This window comes from Mus caroli, unplaced genomic scaffold (assembly GCF_978045245.1).
Source record: "Mus caroli unplaced genomic scaffold, Mus_caroli_1 scaffold_7, whole genome shotgun sequence".
NCBI lineage: Eukaryota > Metazoa > Chordata > Mammalia > Rodentia > Muridae > Mus > Mus caroli.
Window position 1 is genome coordinate 11,789,813 of NW_028227262.1, and position 18,886 is coordinate 11,808,698.

At 44.6% G+C, this 18,886-nt stretch overlaps 1 protein-coding gene across 1 annotated transcript in view; it reads right to left on the reverse strand.

The window, feature by feature from the left end:
• Dera (deoxyribose-phosphate aldolase) overlaps window positions 1-18,886 on the reverse strand; it is an 80,493-nt gene that overhangs the window by 53,091 nt on the left and 8,516 nt on the right. The window contains exons 2-4 of the mRNA XM_021164758.2: window positions 4,278-4,375; window positions 2,845-2,992; window positions 1,673-1,768 (exon numbers count right to left, since the gene is read on the reverse strand). Of these exons, the coding sequence (XP_021020417.1) occupies window positions 1,673-1,768; window positions 2,845-2,992; window positions 4,278-4,375 (342 nt within the window). The remainder of the gene's footprint in view (window positions 1-1,672; window positions 1,769-2,844; window positions 2,993-4,277; window positions 4,376-18,886) is intronic.

Below are 18,886 nucleotides of genomic sequence, written 5' to 3' on the forward strand. Positions count from 1 at the left end.
GCTACAGTGTACTTACATGTAATAAATAAATAAATCTTTAAAAAAAAAAAAAATAAATAAATCTTAAAAAAAAATATATAAGCCGGGCGTGGTGGCGCACGCCTTTAATCCCAGCACTCGGGAGGCAGAGGCAGGCAGATTTCTGAGTTCGAGGCCAGTCTCGTCTACAAAGTGAGTTCCAGGACAGCCAGGGCTATACAGAGAAACCCTGTCTCGAAAAACAAAACAAAAAAAAAAAAAAATATATATATATATATATATATATATATAGTACATCATCTTTCCTTAATGCAATAAGAAGCTGATCTTTATAAGATTTCCCTTTCTTCTTTTTTTTCTTTTCTTCCCTTTTCTTTTCTTCCCTTTCCTTTTCTTTTCAAGACACAGTTTTTCCATGTAACCCAGGCTGGCCTTAAACTAGCAGCAATCCTCCCCTCAGCCTCTAAAGTGCTAGAATTGCATGCATGTCCCACCACACCTGGCTCAGACTGTTTACTGAAAGCACCAGGATCTCCTTGTAGCCTTTTAAAAACTCGAATCTAATACTATCTGTCTCCATGTGTCCATCCGTCCATCTGCCCATCCACAGACACATGTTTTAGGAGGCTTTTTTAACAGTCTGTTTATTTTTCATTTATTCATTTAATATGTGTGTGCGTGTGTGTGTGTGTGTGTGTGTGTGTGTCACACATGAGGTCAGAAGACAACTAGGAGGAGTTGGCTGTCTCCTTCCACTGTGTAGGCTTCAGAGATGCAACTCAGGTAGCCAGCCTTGGCAACAGGCACCTTTACCTCACTAGTGGCCCTTCTGGGTTTTAGGGCCCTGGTTTTCACCCTCGCTTACTCTGTACTTCCTAGGTTTGTTTTTGGTTTTGACATCAGCTAATTCATCACCTTGAGGCTGAATGTGTCATGCTCTGTTTAAAACCGTCCAGAACTGACACCGCCATCAGAATAGAGCCCAGGCCACCAGCCGTTAGCATCCTGCCCAGCCTCCCCTCGCAAGGCTGCCTGTCCACAACTGGACTATCCATTCCCTGCTCTGTTTCTGTGCCTTTCCCTATGCTAGCTTCCATGTCACTATCAATCCCTGCCTTAGCAGATGTCAGCTTCCCCTCCCTTCTCAATGCCCAGTGCACCCATCACCTCTGCTGGGATGATCCTTACTGTGCAGCCCCAGCCTTGGCTGAGGGAAGCATTCTCTGCTCAGTATCATAAGCCACACACATGCGACGGAATGCAGAGACTTGTGTGTGCATGACACAACCAACACCGTGACTATAAATCTGATGGCCATCATAAAAACCAAGACATGGTTCTATACTTTTAGGACTTAATGTGTCAAGGTTTAGAGTTGGTGGTATTTGTCTCTTTGATTTTGAGATCTTACTACATGGCCCAGACTGGCCTCAAACTCAGAAGTCCTCCCCCTGAGCTCCTGAAGAGATAGGGCTCTACATGTGTGACATCATGCTTACTTTAATATCTACATAAATTTACTACATAAACTTAGCACACATTAAAAATCACAAATCAACACAACTAAGCCTATGAAATTAATGCAATCACAGTATAAATTTATGGGGGATAATCCATGCTCAACTGAGCTAAAAAAAAAAAACAAAAAAAAAACTTGAGCTATGTTGAAAAATCACAAGAGTAAAAGTCTTACCTGAGGCCACAGGGATGCTGCAGCCTGCAGCCTTCAGCGCCTTCACAGCGTCGCACACCCGGGCGGGATAAACGCAGACTGCAGCTGTGGTGATGCCTATGTAGGAAGCACAGCAGCCTAGTTTAAGTGGAGCTCGGCTCGCACGCCACACCTTCAGTTATCATTTCTGGGACAACACTGGCAGAGAGCAAATGAGAGGGACAAATGCTTGCCCCACATGGCTGCAGTAAAGGGGAAAAGACAGGTGTTTGTGTTTTGTTGTAGAGCCCTGGGGATGGAAACCGAGGCCTTGAGCACTCAACACCGAGTTACATCTCTGGCTCTAATAAGGTAATGTTCTAGTGTCAACTGGAAAGAAATGTAATAATGCTTTCAAAAGCTATGGAGTTGCTTAGGTCGACTGAGAGCCCACGGACTGTCTGTGATGCCTGCACTGGGCTAGCTCAAAGACTTTCCCTGCAGGCACAGCAGCTGGCACTGCAGAGCCAGGAAGCACATATCTACGCAGAGGATATCTGCCTCCCAAAACTGGCCCGGCAAGTGACTACACCTGTGACCCTGGCAATACCTCCCGGGGCCCCAGGTCTTGGTTTTCTCACTTAGAAAACAGACACTACCTCCACCCCTGCCACCCTACTTGATGCCCCAACCACCACTAGCCTGTCTCCTCCACCTTTCAAGTTTGAAAGCTCAAAACTCAAGGCAGTTTTTCAACAGTTTCTCTTGTGTACACTAAGAGAGTGATAGGAGTTATTTTTGTTTCTTTGTTTGTTTTGATTTGTTTTAAATTCTATTGTAATACACAGTACTTCCCATTTGCATTTTATTTGCAAATGCATTTCTTTGACTTAATCTGTGATGTGCTCATTAAGTGACAAGACCAGCCTTTTCTCTCACAGCTAGGGAATCCAAGCCTGTAATTCAGAGCCACTAGACAGAAATGATCACAAACTGAAGAACTGAGGAAACGCTCCACCAACAACTTCAATTCATAGGTGCAGAACCTGATCTGGAAACAGGGCTTGGTGGCTCTTTAGCTTTGGCCTGTCTGCACACACAGAAGCAGAGGTGTACCAGGGATTACCACAGCACAGCAGCAGGTGACCATCAGCCCCCGAGCTCCAGGGTGAGCTGCGAGCAGGTAAGCCCACGTGCACTGTGCACAGCCTCACCTTTGTCATCCATATTTAAAGCTTTTAAGAGGTCTGCCCGGATTGGATATTTGGCTTTGTAACAGAGTCGTTGAACGTTGGAAAACGTGTCATCGCCAGAAAGCGTGGTAAGATCTATAAACGTGACAGCTTTCAGGAGCCACGCAGCCTAGAAAAGAAGGAAAAGCAAGGGAAATCAAAAAGAAAATTCACCTTGAACCCAGTTAGAGAGGAGAGAAACAAGAGAGAAATGGGAGGGTTCACAGCCAGTGGCAATGCTACGGTAAGGCGCTTTCTGATACAGCGTATAAAAGGAGCTCAAAATTGACCAACGGAGGCCAGCAAGATGGCTCAGCAGGGAAAGGAGCTTGCTGCCAAACCTGAAGACCTGAGTTCTAGCCCCAGAGTACACACAATAAAAGGGGAGAACCAACTCCGACCAGTTCTCCTCTACTTCCGTGTGTGGTCCAGGGTGCACATGGCACACAACACATGCACACACATACATACACACACATGCACACACATGTGGACACACAGAAACAATTTCAATTTTAAATTATTTTTAAAGGAATGGCAATCAAGATGAACATTAGCCAGAATAGAACAAAAGAGCAGACTTGGTCTATTTTTATCAGAAACTCCAACTGAAGCCTCCACTCGCTCCTGCAGTTACTCACGCCTCCAGCTCATCTGTAAAGAGCCAGCCAGTGTGGAACATAAGACACAACATTTGTGAGTTCACCTTCTTTCCAAGGACCCAAGGTGATGCAGTATTTTCTGAAATCTCTAAGTCCCTTGTTTTTTAGTCCAACCCTCATAGTCTCTAACTCACTCTAAAAAAAATTTCCTTTTATCTTTTCAACCAGGATGGGCAGATGGGACATGTCGCTTTAGAGACCTCCGTCACCACGTTCTTTCTCTCTTGTGAAATGAACTCTGAAGTCCTTTTAGGCCTGCACAGCACATCTGTGACTGCAGTACACTAAGGAATGTGCTGACTGGAAGAACGCCACCAAATGTCAGTTTTAGAATTTTGAAAAGTGATCTATGAAAAGAAATAGGTAAACTCTCCTACCTCGGGCCTCAACAGTGGACACACCAGGTATAGGTGTTTACGGCTTGAAAATTAAATAGAAGATAGCCAAAGAAAGCAGTCTAAGAATAATAATAAATGTGTCTCGGAAAGATGCGATTTAATTCGCTCATGAATAAAGATGCCTCAAATTCATTTGCGGTTTGGCCACTCAAGAATGATAAGATTCTTAACTTGTTTGGGTAAATGCGTTATCTTTCTCCAACCCATCATCATCATATATGAATTATTAAAATAAGCTACGGACAGCTGCAATCACTTAAGTCTAGATGCATCTTGAGCGAAATTCAATACTGTGGCCTCGAGGGAAGGGGCGTGCATGGGAGGGTCGGGACAGAATGCTCATGAGGACCCGTACCTGCCATTCCTTCTTCACGCTTCTGCGAGCCTGGATCTGCTGGGCCCGCCTCAGCACGGCCGCGTGATTCACTTGAACTTTGGAGACCCAGCTAAGATCTACAAAGGAAAGAGCGACACCTGTAAGTTTTCAGGGCTCCGCTGTCATTTCTAGTGCAAGGGCAAAGCTTCGTTCATTATCAGTCATCTTTTAAAACACATGGGTTTGGGAGCGGCAGGATGGCTCAGTCAGTAAAGCATCTGCATTGTATGCCTGATAAACCTGACTTCAATCCCTAGAGCCAATATAGTGGTGAGAAGAGCGAAACTATTACAAGTGTTGCCCTTTGGCCTGCGCACACACTGTGACAGACACAAACCTGACCATACACGTACACAAAATGATAATTTGGACAATAACAAATACACAACCTTGTAGAAAGCCTGGTCATCACAAGGTATACTTCATGCAAAATCAAATGCATCTGAAACTACAAGAGGCTGTATTGATTAATTACACACACAAGCACAGCAGTAGGTGTGCCCTCCCTGGCACACACGTCTCCCCTCTGACAGAGAAGACTGGGTAATTGTGAGTGTCTAGTCCAGGAGAGCAAATGATTAATAAATTCTTAAGTGAATTAGTGAATACTTAAAGGCATCTTTGATCACCACCCACTTACCGACAAGATTAATATCTGCTAGATGCTGACAGGAAGCAGCCCATCAAAAGAGAATTTTTCAAAATGTACTACAAATAACAGTGTAGCAGGCATTCAAAACCAGGGAAGAAAAAAAAAAATCCCACCCAAAGCTGCAAGAGATATCTCTCTGGCACTACTGCTTCAGTGCGACCCAAACTGTGTTGTCAATTTTGTTTGAGCCTTGCTATACACAGCCAGTGGACCCCCGTGGAAGGTCAGCGAGCTCTCCGGAAGACACAGCACTTGGATGCGTCTCTACCACAGAATGTGGATGGGATTCCTCAGTAGCGGGAGAACTGCTTCCTGTACATAGTTCAGTGTGAGTCGTGGTCTCCCTCTTGGGAGTCCAGGGTCTGGTGCCCATGACTATCAACTCCACCCAGGGGGCCTCCAGGAAAGCTAGATGTCCATCTGGTGACCTGCTGTAGATGACCTCGTCTCTACATCACTGTCCCTCCCCAGGAACCTCGTGGTCTTTAAAAAGAGTCTTAAAAGACAATCGCCACACAAACTGTCTCTGCCTAACTACTTATTAGAAAGGACCTAAGTGAAGGAGGATTTACTCTGGCACATGGTCACGTGTCTCTGTGTATTTGGAAATAACAGGGTTTCAGGGGGATCTTGTAACAACAACAACAACAAAAAGTGTTCACCTTGTGGTCAAGGAGGAAGCAGAGAAAGTATAACCGAGAAAAGGGACGGCAGCTGTTATAACGGTTCGGAGGGTAAGGATAGGCCTGCTACCAACCCTGACAACCAAAGCTCAATGCCTGGTACACACATGGTAGGAAAGGAGGGTGGATTCTGGAGCTATGTCCTCTGACTTCTATACCTAGCTATGTGGACACACACACCCCCCACAGTCAAAGAAAGGAAGAGAAAAAGTGAGGGAGCACAGCGGGATGCAATGCTGCCAGTGACCCACTTCCTTCAGGGAGACCCACCTGTACCGTTTACTACCTGTCATTAATTCCATCCTATGAATTTTGAGTCCATCAAGGGAATGAATGAGTTCACTCACTCATTCATTCATTCGGTCAGAGACTTTATGATCTACCTCCCTCTGAGATGCCCTCACAGACATGCACACAACGGTTCTTCATCAACCCTTTTACACTAAGACCCACACCTGATGGCCATCACACTCATTACTAACACAATCCTAAAGAATTCACTCATCACAAAGATGAGATCTGGGACCACCAGGACAATTAGTAGGTCTTCATCAAAACTACTCCCCTCCCCTCATTTCCAAATGTGTGGATTCCTACACGTACCAATATTAACAGGGTAGAAACTCAAAGTCTGGGTAAGAACGAGCTATAGGAGCACTATCATTCAATATCACTAAAGTAGGGACCACGTTCGGATGGTGTGTTTTTCATTTCTGATTAAATTATTTTGTCAGCTGAAATCATTTAATAAAGCAGATTTTCAACATTTCCATCCATCTGTTCTGCTCCTTAAAATATCACTTTGTCTTGCTTCTTTGCGAAGCCAACTCGAGAGAAAACAGATGCCTGGGTCAGGCAGCCTCTTACCCCTTATCCCTACCAAAGAGAGAGTGGATTCAAGGCAGAGCCCCGGACAGCAGGATTAAATAGAGACGAGGATGCACACAACTCTTTTAAGACCTAGAAGAACCTAGCTCCACCCAAAGGTAGGGGAGGTTTAAAAGATTAAAATCAAAAATTAAAATCAAAATTAAAAAAATAAAAAACCTGGCCAACTGACCACCACTACAGGTGACTGAGTGCATGGTAAAGACTGTTTTCGGAACAGCAGAACTGATTGACGCACTGGAGCCAAGAGTTGTATAGAATCGTAAGGCTCATGGCCAGAAGCTGAAGCCAGCCAACGCAGGGCTCTTCCCTCAAGGCCCTCACTCCTCTCCACTCCTCAGACCTACAGTTGGTGGGAGCTCTCAAACAAACCTCAAGGGTCCACCAACCAACCCTCTGCTTTCCTCTAGAGAGCCGTTCCTCCGGTTCCCTCCCCCAAACACTGGGCTCCAGTGTCCCTAAACAACCAGCAGTTTCCCAAGTTGGTGTTTTATGCTGTCTCTGGATCTTGTGTCCTGTTTCTTCCTTCTACCTAGAAGGTCCTCCCTTACCTTGTATAAACAATGAACCCCCACCCACAAAGACTCATTTCCGGAACCAAGAACAGAGCTCAGTTGGCCCAAGGCCTTGACTTGACTAGCAGGCAGAAAGCCACATAAACTAGCCACAGTGCATACACTTGTAATTCTAGACCTGGGAGAACAGAAGGGTATAAGGTCATCCTCAGACAAAACAGAAGATTCAAGGCTAGCCTGGGCTACTTGAGACCTGTGTCAAAAAGGAAAAGAAAGAAAAGGGAAGGAGAGAGGACTCAAGGGGAGGGCAGAGGACGGGTGGTCCCTTTCTCTGGGAATCCTTTCTAAGGTTTACAAGTTGCACATTCTTTGTGCTCTGTTCTTCGAGGTGACTTTGCCAGCTGCTTCCAGTCCCACCCCTTCACTTGGAATAACACTGACAATGTTCAACACGTTGTACCTCCAATGGGTCTTTAAAGTCTCAAGCAAAGTACAGGACCCTGGATGGCATTCAAGTAAAAGGAGGACTTCTCCAAGTCCAGAAGCCTTCTTCTCCTATCCTCCCCAGGTCACAAATGACTTTGGATCTGCAGAAGAGAAAAATGACAGGCACCCAGACGGAAACCTGGGCACAGTCTCCTTTTAAAGTTCCCTCCGATGCTCTGCAGCTGAAGTTGGAACCCATGAGGCTGTGCTCACACGCATGATGCTCTTTGCTACAGGTCCCTGTGAAACATCTACTGGAGAATATAACAGAAATTACCTCTCCCCGTACCAGCTTTGGCTGCTAAAAATACCATTAATGGCCATAAAATTACCCAGCCCCATATTTAATCCAGCCACAGAATTTGCCTCTGTGACCTCCCATGGCAATGAATTATATAAGTGACTATCTCGTTTTATTAGCACTTCATTTGCTACTCTTTAATTTCGTCAAATAACCCCTGTTCTCGTATTATAGGGTCTGGGGAAAAGGAAGGACTGATTGGCCTTTGTTACGTCCTTCATAACTTTTAATTTTTCATCCAAGTACCCTTTAGCGTCTCCTTGCCAGGAGAAAAGAGTCTAATACACACACTCTCATCAGGACCATAGGATCTTCTGCTTCGGAGGCCAAGAGGGGTTTCAAGTTCACACGTCTTTGGGGAGAACAGACACGAAACTAATTGGAAGGCAGCACTGCTCCTCAGCTCACGCTCCGGTGAAGAAAACGCCACCGTGTTCCTCAGATTATCTCGCTGGTGACGTTCAGGCCCCTTGGTCGGATATTAATTTGTTCTCAAGTGCATGTCTCTTACTTTTCTTTTTCTGGTTCCAGTCTCAACGAACACAGGGAGGTTCTAGCCTCACTGGCACTTTTATTCTGTTTGTCTGGGGCCCTCACAGGATCCCTAACCCACACGATGTGAAATAACAACCGGACAGGATGAGAAACCTGTCCACTTAGCCTTTGTTCCTAAGAGTCAAAACTGAATCACGATGCTTTGTTTGACACAGCACCCTCCCAAAGTGGAATAAATGAAATATCAAATTTCCCATATTCTTCTAATTCTAACTGTTCCCCCCTAAACCTGCTTCTGGTGCTGTCTCGAGTTTGTTGCTTGCTGACACACACTTGCACATTTTAACGCTAGCTCATGTTCCCAAGCTCCCTTCCTAGCTGGACTCACCCAGCTGTCTGCTATTTTGGTATTGTTTTCAAGTCTAATTTGTATCCTCCCAGGAACCGGCCACACCCTCCCAGCTGTGCAGGTGGTCAACTCAGAAACAGCTCACCAATAAATGCTTGTACCGTCTCTATTCTCACGAGTTAGTGTTGCTATCGGTCTCTGAAACTGGTAAAGTATTTCATGATCATATCTAATCAGTTGACCTTCACCTTGAAAAAGTTCGGCTAGAAACTAAGACACCAGGATGCTACTGCTAACGTCAGACTCAAATTCCACAGTAAATGAGAAGAGCTCACCTTGCCCAGTTGCTATCCCCAAAATACAGAGATCAGTAACTGCCTTGTAAGCCCCATCCTTAGCTGAGGGCAGGTGAGATCCATCAGGAGTCTTCCGCCAAGAGCGTCCCACCTATCAGACTTGGAGGCAGGGGTTCAAGGGCACCTGTGGACTTTCTGGCTCTAGGCAGATCTGCTACTCCTCTGCTGTTAATCTGGTCATAAGGATCCAAATGATGAGAACCCAAACCCCCTACAACCAGGCAGCACAAACCGCTACAACCCAGAGGGACCTTTCTAAGGATACAGGTCTGCAGCTGTTGGCACCTAACCTCAAATTTCTATAGAGCACACTTTCACCTACAGATATCAATCCAAATCTGGTGAGGAATAAATCTGTATTGTATATCCTTCTAATAATCAAACTTAAATGGTTAGTGCCAAGATAAAGGCTGACTTGATCTCCCAGCTCTGCCTCTGTGGCAATCTTGTCTGTCCTCTCCCATGAAGCTGGCATTTCTGGTGTGTTTCGTAACCATACTTAGATGGGTTATAGCACTTTCAGAATATTGTCAAGTAGAAGTTACCCCGGGGTCACATCACAAGGTAACCCCAGCCTGTCAGCATCTTTGAGCTTGACGTGTTCCTCCTCCCTTCCTCATCCTCCAATCGTCCCTGAGACCTCATCCTCCTCTCCATCCCCAGCTATTGCTGCTCTGCCTGTTCAATCATCAGTGGTTAACAGAAGGGTGTTCTGGGCACTGAAAAACCCTGGTGTTCTATTCTGGCATTTTCCATATAGTTGTGGGGTCGGCCATTTCAGATCCAGTTGTTCCCAGGATCCTTAGGACTGCTCCTTCAGTGACCTCCCCAGAGAGAGCAGTAGCATTGGTTATACAGATAGAACCACAGCTCCTAAGCAGAGTGAGGGTTACATAGAGGGCCTGTGAACAGCACCATTTCGCCATTTAGCACAGCAGTTCTCAGCATGAGGGTCACCTAAGACCATCGGAAAACACAGATATTTACAATATCCTAACAGTTTTTACAAGACTCATGACAGTTACTTACAAGGTTCATAACAGTTGCAAGACTACAGTTAGATAGTAGCAATGAAAGTAATCTTGTGGCTGGGGATCACCACAGCACGGGGAACTGCATTAAAGGGTCGCAGACTTAGCGCGTCCAGAGTGCAGGTGCTGTGTAAGAGATGTGAGAAACACATCCTAACAAGGCATCACAAGGGGGCGCCACCCTAAAGAAACACAGGAGAGCCGCGAGGCAGACGTGAGGAAGGCTGGAAAAGCACAATATGAAACAACTTACCTGGGGAAGATCAATGCTTTCGACCAGCATTTCCCCAATTGCTTCCATGGCTTTTACTAGACCTTTCACTTGAAAATATATAATGAAAACTTACCTAGGTGACTGGAACAGAAAGATTACTGTGTTAATGGCTCTCAGCTGAGCAGAGACCGGAAGATCAATCTAGGACAGCAGACAGGAGCCAGTCAACACCAGTGCCCCAAATGAGGACAGGACAGAGATGTATCTCATGTTTAACAGGTGTGAAGGTCTGGGTTCCATCTGAGTAACCCAAAAAACCAGCCATGGTGGCACAAGCCTGGCATCCCAGCACTCGGAGTGTGCAGGCAGACAAGGAGGGTCAAGACTTTAAGGCCTTTCTCTGGTCCTGAGGTATGTGAGACCTTGTCTGTAAATAAATAATAAACTAGAAAAATAGCAGCATTTACCAGCTGGCCAAACAAGATGTCACAGCAGCTGCCCAGGATACCATCACTGCCTCAACAGGAGAAGCAGCACTGACCGCTTGTCCTGGCCTCAGCCCAATCATACAAGAGACACAGGTGTGCTGAGCAGTGTCAAGCAGGACCGGCTGCGGAATATGTAAGCTCGAAGATTGAAGGAGGACCACAATGACTCCTTGCAGACTAAAGGCCATGCCGTTACCATTCATCCGTCTGTAAATCTGCAATCAGTTACCTAAGGCCAGGCTTTCCAATATCGAGTACACACACGCACCCCTACCAGCAGCCTCAAAAAGTGTATTTAATGAAAAATGTAACTGTAAATTTCCATTTCTCAGGAAGATTGATTATCTGTAATTTGCACGTTTTACAAGCATGTACCTCAGAAAGCAAAGGGCTAGCACTGACTACAGAAAGACCTAATGTGTTGAAAAGAAGGTAGCTACTTCAAAACTTGCTGCAAAGACAGCTGCAGTCTAAAGAATTGAACGCATCTTTAGCAGATAATAACTTCTAAGTCCAACCTTCATCAAGATAAGTGACCAATTTAAATATTGCTAATTTTCCAGGGACCAGATAAATAGTTAGAAACAGAATTCCTAAGCCAGTTTGGATTTCCAAACACGTAGGATTTGTTGCTAATGTGGCTTTGCCTTGATGCTGCAGGTTGGTATGCCAGGCTAGTACTCTACCACCTGCCCACAACCCTAGCCTAAATATGCAATCTTCCAACAAATGTGCCCTAGGAAAAATACTTCCCCAAGGTCCTAAATCCATTGAAGCGGCCAGGAAGGATTTTCCATTACTAGGGACGCAGGGACAGACAGATCTCTGTGAGTTTAATGCAACAGATGGAGTTCCAGGCCGGCCAGGGCTATACAGAGAGACTCTTATCTCAGAAAAAGAAGGAAGGAAGGAAGGAAGGAAGGAAGGAAGGAAGGAAGGAAGGAAGGAAGGAAGGAAGGAAGGAGAAGAGAAAAAAAAGGAAAGAAAGAAGGAGTCAGTAGACCACAGAGAAATCCAAATGGATGGATCTGGCACCCTGTTGTGTAAAGATTCAACACTCAGTCCTTTGAAAAGGTCTGACGGATTCTTCTTCAGAGAAAACCTCTGTAACACTTCCCTCTTGATAAAAGAATGCACAATGGAACTTGATGGAGCTCCCTAAGTTACGCCTCTCCCAATGCTATCCACCAGTGTGTACCATTCACGGAGCCGCCTTCTCTGCTGCAGGTTCTGCAAGCTAGTTTACATACTGTAACAGACCTACATAGAATTAATTCTGTGAAATAGCATAACTCCTATTTAAATGCTCCAGAGTAGGGTTAGCAATAATAATAAAGTCTATTTAGGCTTTTTTTTTAAAACCCTAGAAATAACTCAGAAGCATGCTGGTGGAAATTAATGATCACATAATGTCTGTACCAATGGGATATATGGCCACCACACAGCACTGAATAACCTGTCCTGACCACACAGTACCCCATGAAAATCTCATTTCAGGAAAGCCCTATTATTCTTTACCATGAATTCAGGGTAATTCATCACCTCTCTCAGGACCAACCACTTCAAAGTGTAACCTCCATGAAAATATCCTACATAATAGATTATGAATAAGATCTTATGAGGACGTCAGCTCGTAGATCCTAAAATTTGTGACTTCATATTATCTCTGACACCTGATATTTCCAACAAAGAGGTTTTAAATGGCCTATTGGGAATCACTATTCTTTTTAATAGAAATTCACATATTTGCACCTTGAAATCATATCTGTTTAGGTATTTCCCCCAAATTGCTGTTTACAAGTAATCATGGCCTACTTAACTTTAACTGTCAACATTGCCCAGACTATAGTTACCTGAGGAGGGAATCTCAATTAATGGATTTCCCAGACCAGACTGGCTTGTAGGCAGGTCTATGGCAGAGTGTCTGGATTGTTAGTTGATGTAGGAGGGCTCAGTCCACCGTGGGTGGGACCATTCCCTAGGTAGATCATTCTGGGCTATATAAGAAACCTGGTTAAACATGGGCATGAGGGAACCAGCCAGCAGCATTCCTCTATGGTTTCTACTAGAAGTTCCTGCTTGAGTTCTGTCTTAGTCAGGGTTTCTATTCCTGCACAAACATCATGACCAAGAAGCAAGTTGGGGAGGAAAGGGTTTATTCAACTTACACTTTCCACATTGCTGATGATCACCAAAGGGAGTCAGGACTGGAACTCAAGCAGGGCAGGAAGCAGGAGCTGATGCAGAGGCCATGGAGGGATGTTCTTTACTGGCTTGCTCCCCCTGGCTTGCTCAGCTTGCTTTCTTTTTTTTTTTTTTTTTTTTTTTTTTGGCTTTTTGAGGCAGGGTTTCTCTGTGTAGCCTTGGCTGTCCTGGAACTCACACTGTAGACCAGGCTGGCCTCGAACTCAGAAATCTGCCTACCTCTGCCTCCCGAGTGCTGGGATTAAAGGCGTGCGCCACCACGCCCGGCTTGCTTTCTTATAGAACCAAAGACTACCAGCCCAGGGATGGCACCACCCACAATGGTCCCTCTCCCCTTGATCACTAATTGAGAAAATGCCCCACAGCTGGATCTCATGGAGGCTCTTCCCCAACTGAAGCTCCTTTCTCTGTGATAACTCCAGCCTGTGTCAAGTTGACACACAAAACCAGCCAGTACAAGTTCCTACCCTGCTATCCCTCCATGATGAACTACAATCAATAAACCTTTTTCTTCCCAAAGTGGCTGGACAGTGGTGGCACACTCCTCTAATCCCAGCACTTGGGAAGCAGAGGCAGGTGGATCTCTGTGAGTTTGAAGCCAGCCTGGTCTACAGAGCAAGTTCCAGGACAACCAATGATACACAGATAAACCTTGCCTCGAAAAATAAAAACCAAAAAAAAAAAAAAAACAATAATAATCAAATGTTCCATAGACACCTAGACACCAGCTTACCAGTTTCATGTTCTCCTTGAATACCTCGATTGGTGCAAACACACATGCAAACACACACATATACACATAAACATGTATGTACACACAGAGAGACACACGGAAACACATACACACATATATGCATTCACATACATAGAGAAAAGGAAAGAGGCTTGAGAAGAAAAAGGAGGGAATATAGGAATATTACAGGGATAATAGAAAAAGGGTAGATTATTGAATCTACTCTTCAATTTAGAACTATTATTATTCTCAAAATGAGGTTATTTTTGTTTACACTGACATGGATTATTGTATACTAATACATGTTTTAATGTTTTATTGGTACAAATCTTTGTTTATTGATACAAATTTTAAGGTTATTTTTGTTACAACTTATTATGCATACCTATTTTCAACTCTTGTATAAGGTATTGGACCTTTGCAACTCATTTGAAAATGCAAGTTTTAGTTCCAGGCCTTTTAAAGCTATTAAAATCTGTATAGGGTATTTAAGAAATACAAGTTAATAGTCAGACAGTCAAACTTATGGACATGTCAGATACTAGTCTATATCATCACATAAATATACCTCCTAGGTTGAACAGATAATAAATAGCTTAAAACATGCAACTCTTGCTTGTTCAGATATGCTATAAATAGATATGTGGTCTTCAAAAACTCCAGAGACTCACAAAATGTGGCATTTAAAGATTTTTTTATTATTAATTTAAGGTTTTTTAACATTGAGACATGACAGCTCCAGGCAGCACCCCATTTAACTTGTAAAAAGAGATGTGTATCAAAGGTCCCCATTTGGAGACAGCTTCATTTGTATCAAGCTAGCCATCAGGCAAAGAAAATGCCCTAACTTCATCTGCTGGCAGAATGGACAAAACTTGAACATAGGCAAAATCAACTGCCAAGCTATGCCAAGACTGGGTAAGCAAGTCCCTCATAATTCCTGCTTCACAAATATGTCTATCAGATCTGCTGGGGCAGAGCGCTGGGAGACAGATGCTCCAATGGTACAGAGAATATTAAAATATTACAGAGAACATCCTGACGGTCCAGGAGGTCAGCTGTCTCTGCCATTTCTATCACTTTTGGAAGTTGCCTGTCTGCACTTCCTGCATACTCGGGCAATATTTATTCCTTCTCGGGTCTCGGATGTGGTTAAAGACCAGATAGCTATAGACTCACAACTAAGATTAAGTTGTTTAAGATTTAAGAAAATGTTTTTAGGTTAGAAATTTAAGTTATGACAGAAAATGATTTAAATACAAAACACTAAATTCACCAAGATAGGATAGATGATATAATTCTTTATCCAAAGTTACCAAATACAGACAGACTAGACTTTATGGATGTAACTCTTACCTAATACTTTTCATAAATGTTTCATTATGTTCCTACTTTATGTTGCTTCTTATTGTAAGAGAAAGACCTTTTTTATTTAGACAAAATGAGGGAAATGTTTAGGTTGGTCAGGTGCTGCTATTTATTCAAATGCTAAATTCTGTACTCCTAGATCTAGAAGAGGGAATGCTCATGTATACCAGCTTTTGTTTTACAAACCTTGCTCCCCAAGTTAACTGGTCAATAAAAGGCTAAAGCAGTAGAGAGAGAAGACAGGACTTCCTGGGAAGGAGAAAGGGACTCTGAGAAGAAAGACAAAGGCCCTTTCACCAGTACACATCAAAGGAGACAGACATGACCATGTGCCTAGAAGGTATAGCTAGCCGCATGGCTGGATGGGGCTAGATGGTTAGGTTAAGTGGGCTAGTTGAGAGTCTGCCCAGCTAAGGCCTAAGCTTTGAAATATTAAAAGGTCTCTGTGTGATAATTTGGTGAACTAGCTAGTCAAGGAATAACTGCTGCCATAACAGTTTCCAGCTTCAATCAATACATACAGAATATTAATAATCACTTTATATGCACACATAGAAACACATATATGCATTCACACTCATTGACAGACACACATACATGCATGCACACATACACATATGCACACACATACATATATGCATGCACACACATATATGTACACAGAAACATATGCATACATATATGCACACACATACATGCATGCACATATACACACAGACACACACATGTATGCACACATGCATATATATGCATGCACATGTGCATATATAGACCATACACATGCATGCACACACACACATATACATATATGCATGCACACACATGCAGACACACATATATGTACACAGAGACATATGCACACACATATATGCACGCACGCACACATGCATGCACACGTGAACATATATGCATGTACACACATACATATATACACACATATGCATGCAAACACACATATATATGCACACACACACACAGGACACTCATAGGTAGAAGGAGCTAGAACTGTAGACATACCCCTCCAACAGCAGGCAGCCAACAAGTTCTAACATCCCAACTACAAGCAGACAGGGCTTGAATGGATATCATTTCCCAAACAAACAAGCCAGCCCCTGCTGCCTTACTGCAAAGTGACAGTCCAGGCTGCCTGTGAGTGTGTGTTCCTGGACTGAATTAGAGTGGAAATCACCACCTGCTGGGCACTGATTCAAAACACTGTTTCCCAAAGTACCTGATCTCTCTTTAGGAGGAAGTTCTTTGTGACAAGGTGGGCAGGTTTCCCTGGCTCTGTGACAATCATCAAAAACCTTAAAGCACGGTCCCCTCCAAAAGGAAGCCATGCCCACTAAGAAGTCCCCTGCCTTATTGTGACAGTAACTGAAAGGATGGCGGCTCCCTGCTGCCAGCCCCACTGACCTGGTGACCCCCAAGGTGGGGGGGGAACCACATGACCAGCTGAGCTTTGTTCCACTCAGAGAAACCTGCTCCAGTGCGCAGGGCAGGGTTTAGCAGCCAGAGAAACAGAAAGAGAAGCAGTCGGTGGGGGCTGGGGGGGTGGGTGAGGAGCCCTTAAAATTGGGGGTACAGAGAACAGTGGACAGTAAGAACAAGAACGGCATGTTCCACAGACAGCAGGTGGGGTCCCCTCCTCCACATGTTCCCTTCCGTTGACTATGTTAACCTGGACCACAGTGCCACTTTTGCAGCCGTTTAAGGCTTTCTTTAGAGGGTCAGGCTTTCACACTTTTGTGAGAACCAAACACTCTATTACCCTTCCCACACCTTTACCGAGGGAAGAATCCACGATAACAAGAGGCTGTCACATCCAGAAGCAAAACTCCCCAGTTCTCCTGAGGGCCATCCTTGACATCACCTGACATTAAAGTTCTTATTGGCTAGAGATTCAAACAGGGTGACCCATTTGTGTGGCCACAGAATGCCACACACACACACACACACACACACACATTATCCAAGACCTAAATATAAAAATGGTTGAATTTTACAGCAATTTTCTGTTTTCTGGCTTTGAATCCCTATACGAGGGCTAAGGACATGGATAGGTCAGATCGGGTGTTTGCTTCGCATACAACAGGAAGTCCTGGATTCCACCTCAGCATAAGACGAAAGCGGGAGAAAACTTCATCAAAGTGAAGATTTTAAGCTTGACCTCCAAGACCAGTGACGGTTCAGGTCCCTAGGCATTCCGAACTGTGACAGCAAGTCTCAAAGTCAACCCAGAGCCCATGATGGCCTGAGTAGTCCAGAGCCCCTGTGGCATGGAGAGCAGGTGGGAGGAGCCAGGGGTGGGTCCCAATGACTCATAGAAGAAGAGGAAAATCTGGGTATACTAGCCAGGCAGAGGGAGCCAGAGGTACACCAGCCATGGTGAAAGGTAGGGGACGTCACTCGGCTACTGAAGTGCTTTCCTAGCATGCAGGAAGCACAGGCTTGACATCAGAACATATGTGATGCTGAACATGTAAATCCTAGCTCTCAGGAGGCAAGGAGGATGGTCCGAACTTCAAGGTCATTTGCAGCTCCGTACAGAGCTTGAGGTCCATCTGGGATGCATGGGTCCCCGGGCACACACAGAAAGTTGGGTCATGAATGGTACTGTAAGCAGTATTAGTGACACAGAGGCCTAGCGAACAGAGCCCGTCTCCAGGAAGGTAAACTTCATTACCACACACACCACTTCAGCACCAGAGAGTAGAGCACTTCAGGGGATTGGAAGAGACCAGGGTGCCTCCAGGGAGGAGTGGAGATCAGGAGAGTTAATATTTCAGAGGAAATAGAAAAGCAGCCAGAATTTTTGACTGGCAGTGATCACTCATCAAGTTGATGGTGACCTAAGTCAGTCTTCTGGGGTGGAATTACAGATTGAGGACACTGAAGCTCAGACACTCAATTACATGTTCAAGGTTACACACTATCTGCCAGGGCCACTGGATTCCGAAAGCCCAAGTTATAACTAAACGGTTATATACGTAATCACTGGAGTGGGCTGGACAGACAGCTCAGCAGGCAAGCATATGTACTTCTGTTCTAGAGCCGCAGAGCCTGATTCCCTGCACCCATTTCAGAAGACTCAGAACTGCCTCTAACTCCAACTGCACTGGGATCCAGTGACTCTGGTCTCTCTGGGCACCAGGACTTGTGTCACAAACAAACACATTGAAAAAAAAAAAAAAGTTCAAGGAAGATTATATGTGTTACCTGAAATGGAAGGATATTATAGAGGAACCAAGTTCAAAAGACAAACACATTTGAGATGATAAATGCAATCTATTCTATTTGAACAAGGAGTTCATGGAATGAAGCTTTTCCTGGAGTGGATCAAAGTCTTGAAGCCCTCACAACACAGCGATGCCATGTATCACATGCCTGGGAATAGCAGGAAGGGGGCAGGGAGCCCTCAGTACATCTCTAATGGAAGCAAACATTAAGAGGATAAACAGGGCCCTGTCGGGTAGAGGGATGAATACAAAATACAGGCTCTGTGCTCGGATGGCTCCACTGATCAGTGAAGCGCTTGGCTTTGCAAGCTCGAGGCATTGACTCCAGACTCTCAGCTTCCACCTAGAAGACCAAAGCACTGTGGGGCACACATCATCCTAACCAAGGTGAAAGCAGGAGGCTCCCAGGATCTCGCTGACCGCTAGTCTAGCTGAAATGGTGAAGTGGAAAGCAACTAACAGAGACACCCAACACTAAAATTTGAGACATCTAGAGGGAAGGGCAGGGTAGTACAGAGTCTAGTCACATTCAGTCAACGAGAGGGCAAGAGGTGCAAACTGACCGGTCTGGAAAGAAAAGCCAGA